Raw genomic sequence first — 2,511 nt, 5'->3', positions numbered from 1 at the left:
AGAACTATCAATGAATTGTGAAAGAGAGGATATGACAGGTGGGTGTGGCAGGAGGGGTCTGATTTTTTGTTTGATATCTCTATAACCAAATAAAATTGAAGGCTATAAAAATTATAGTTTGTTTGAGCAATAACAATTTTATAGAGAGTATTTTACATGTAATTTCATACATTTTCGAGGGGTGATGGATAAAATAGAGATGATGACATGCTAAGACAAAATGTGTCACGTGGGTCACACTAGTGAAATTTCAGGATTTTTTAAATTATTTCCTTGTAGAATTAAGAACTTAAAACTTGTATTCTATTAAAATATGGATTATTAGCTAAGATTTTATGCTATTCTAATTGGTATAACATAAAGAAAAAGTAGTTTAATAAAATTTTGAATGTAAGACACTAAAACCTTGTGTCATGCTCAGTAAATGGTACATGGGGGATTAGGATTAACCCAAGGGGTGCCAGATATAGAGCATACTTTAGTCTAAGAGGTGCCAGATGTAGAGCATACCTTAACCTCATATTCAAGGGATGGCTGTGGCTTAACCCAAAAAGTCGTATGCCCTTGTAACAATAATGCAATATTGATATTAGATGTTTTATAAATAGGAAGAACAAACGGAAAAAGCGTGCAAAACAAAATTAATTTAAGCACATGTTAAACATTAATTACCAAATTCAGCAGGCGTGATAGCGTCTATGATAACTTAATTGATAAATGCATTGCTTTGTTTCCTTACAAATTCAGTAAATTATAGTTAGTTATGAATGATTTGAAGGATGTATTTTATTTTCAAACCGACCTTTAACTTCCAGTAGATGTTGATAATTCTACCATCACCCCTCCCTATTTAATAGTTATCAAAAGAAGTAGATGCAGCATTGACTGTCATTCAAGTTGCCAAAAGTGTGACTAAAGCTTCTACACAACAGAAATCATGTATGAAAGCTGATGAGAAATACAATATTTAAAAATTCTGCTGAACTTTAGAACAGGGTGCAACAACCAGTAAGTCAGAATCTGATATTTGATGGTGTGTGTGTCATTCCTACAAGCGATAATATAGTAAAATCAGTCTTCTAGAGCTTAGCTCGTCTAGTATATACATTCTGAAATTATTTTGTTAATACATTTCCAAAATGAGAAAACATTTCAATAAATTTCTCTTTGGGATATTGAAGAGTACACACACACATATACATCAAGACTGGTGGAGATTGTATGAGTCATGAAAAACTTAATGATCTTAATCAGAATTAAGAAATCTTGTTGTTCTCATTGCCTAAACCAACTACAAAGTCTTAGAAATTTTCAATGTAATATATTTTATTTTAAAAATGAAATGAAGTTTAAATGTGTAAAACACTGTCATACAGTTGTAATTCAAAAGTCTTTAGATGTGTTCATCCTTCCATATGTATCCAAGTAATGTATTTTAAAATCAGTTGAAATGGCATTAAATTGTATTTAAAACTTTGATTCAGGGTGTCTGCCATGAAAGTCTTTCACCGTGAAAAGTTTGAGTTAAAGAATTCTGCATATTTGTTGAAAAATATAAACAAATTGATAGAATACTCAGATTGAACACTTGTAAAACTTTTGTAATGATATATTTTTAGCAAGAAGATAGGAACAACCTTTTTTGTACATAAAAAATATTTTTATTATCTCAGCATTTTTACGCATCTTTATCAGAAATTACTGACTGACCTTCTAGGCCCAGCAAATAGTGTATGTCTTATAATAAACTAAATAATAATAGGGAGTTGTTTAGAAAAAAATAATAATATTGTTCTTAAAATTAGTTTTTAAAGAAATGAATTTGTTTTTTAAATCTTAGCTTGTATGCTGAAATATCATTCTTAGAAAATAACATTCAGAATAGCGATATGAAAATAAGTTATACAAGTTATTTACAGTTTCAAATATCTTTGAATTTTGGAAGTAGCAAATAGCTTACAGGGTCGACAGGTTTGAGATTCAGGAAATCAGGATTGGTTTTTAATTTTTTTAATAGCTACAGTTATTGATACTCTCTCACTCTTTGTTCAAAATTCAAAGATACAGTATTAAGAATGTTTTTTTCCCACCTGAGTAGTACACGAAGCATACTGGGAAGTCATGAGGAGGAGACATTTGATGGCCATGACTCGCCTTGGGTTGGCTGGCCCGTAAAACACATCTTCAGCTTCGCTATGGTGATGAAAAGAAGGTCAAAGACATTAAATCTCTCTCTTTCTCTCTGTGGAAGAACGGTACAAGGGGAATTAATTTGTACCCATGTTTTTGTGTCAAAATGTATTGGTGTTTTGGTGTCAAATTTTGAATTGATAGTTGAGAATTATACACAGTCTAGATGACATATTTATTTAAATTTTGAATAAGAAATAAAGTGCTTCAAGTTAAATGGTGCATTTTTTACAGTATTCTATAGGTTTATGTTAAAGATCGTTTTACCCTTATAGTTTAGTTATAGACAAAGGTTCACAATGGTTAGGTTATATAATATAG

At 30.6% G+C, this 2,511-nt stretch overlaps 1 protein-coding gene across 3 annotated transcripts in view; it reads left to right on the top strand.

Annotated features, from left to right (window-relative positions):
* The window catches only part of LOC106469003 (guanine nucleotide exchange factor for Rab-3A-like), a 30,014-nt gene extending 27,503 nt beyond the window's left edge, over positions 1-2,511 (top strand). For all 3 annotated transcript variants that reach the window (XM_022397399.1, XM_022397400.1, XM_022397401.1), the window contains exon 11: positions 2,099-2,511. In XM_022397399.1, coding sequence (XP_022253107.1) covers positions 2,099-2,175 — 77 coding nt within the window. In that variant the 3' untranslated portion in view covers positions 2,176-2,511. The remainder of the gene's footprint in view (positions 1-2,098) is intronic.

The sequence above is a fragment of the Limulus polyphemus genome, unplaced genomic scaffold, assembly GCF_000517525.1.
Source record: "Limulus polyphemus unplaced genomic scaffold, Limulus_polyphemus-2.1.2 Scaffold3257, whole genome shotgun sequence".
NCBI lineage: Eukaryota > Metazoa > Arthropoda > Merostomata > Xiphosura > Limulidae > Limulus > Limulus polyphemus.
Note: the sequence above shows the minus strand (reverse complement) of the source record. Positions and strands in the feature narration are given on the sequence as shown.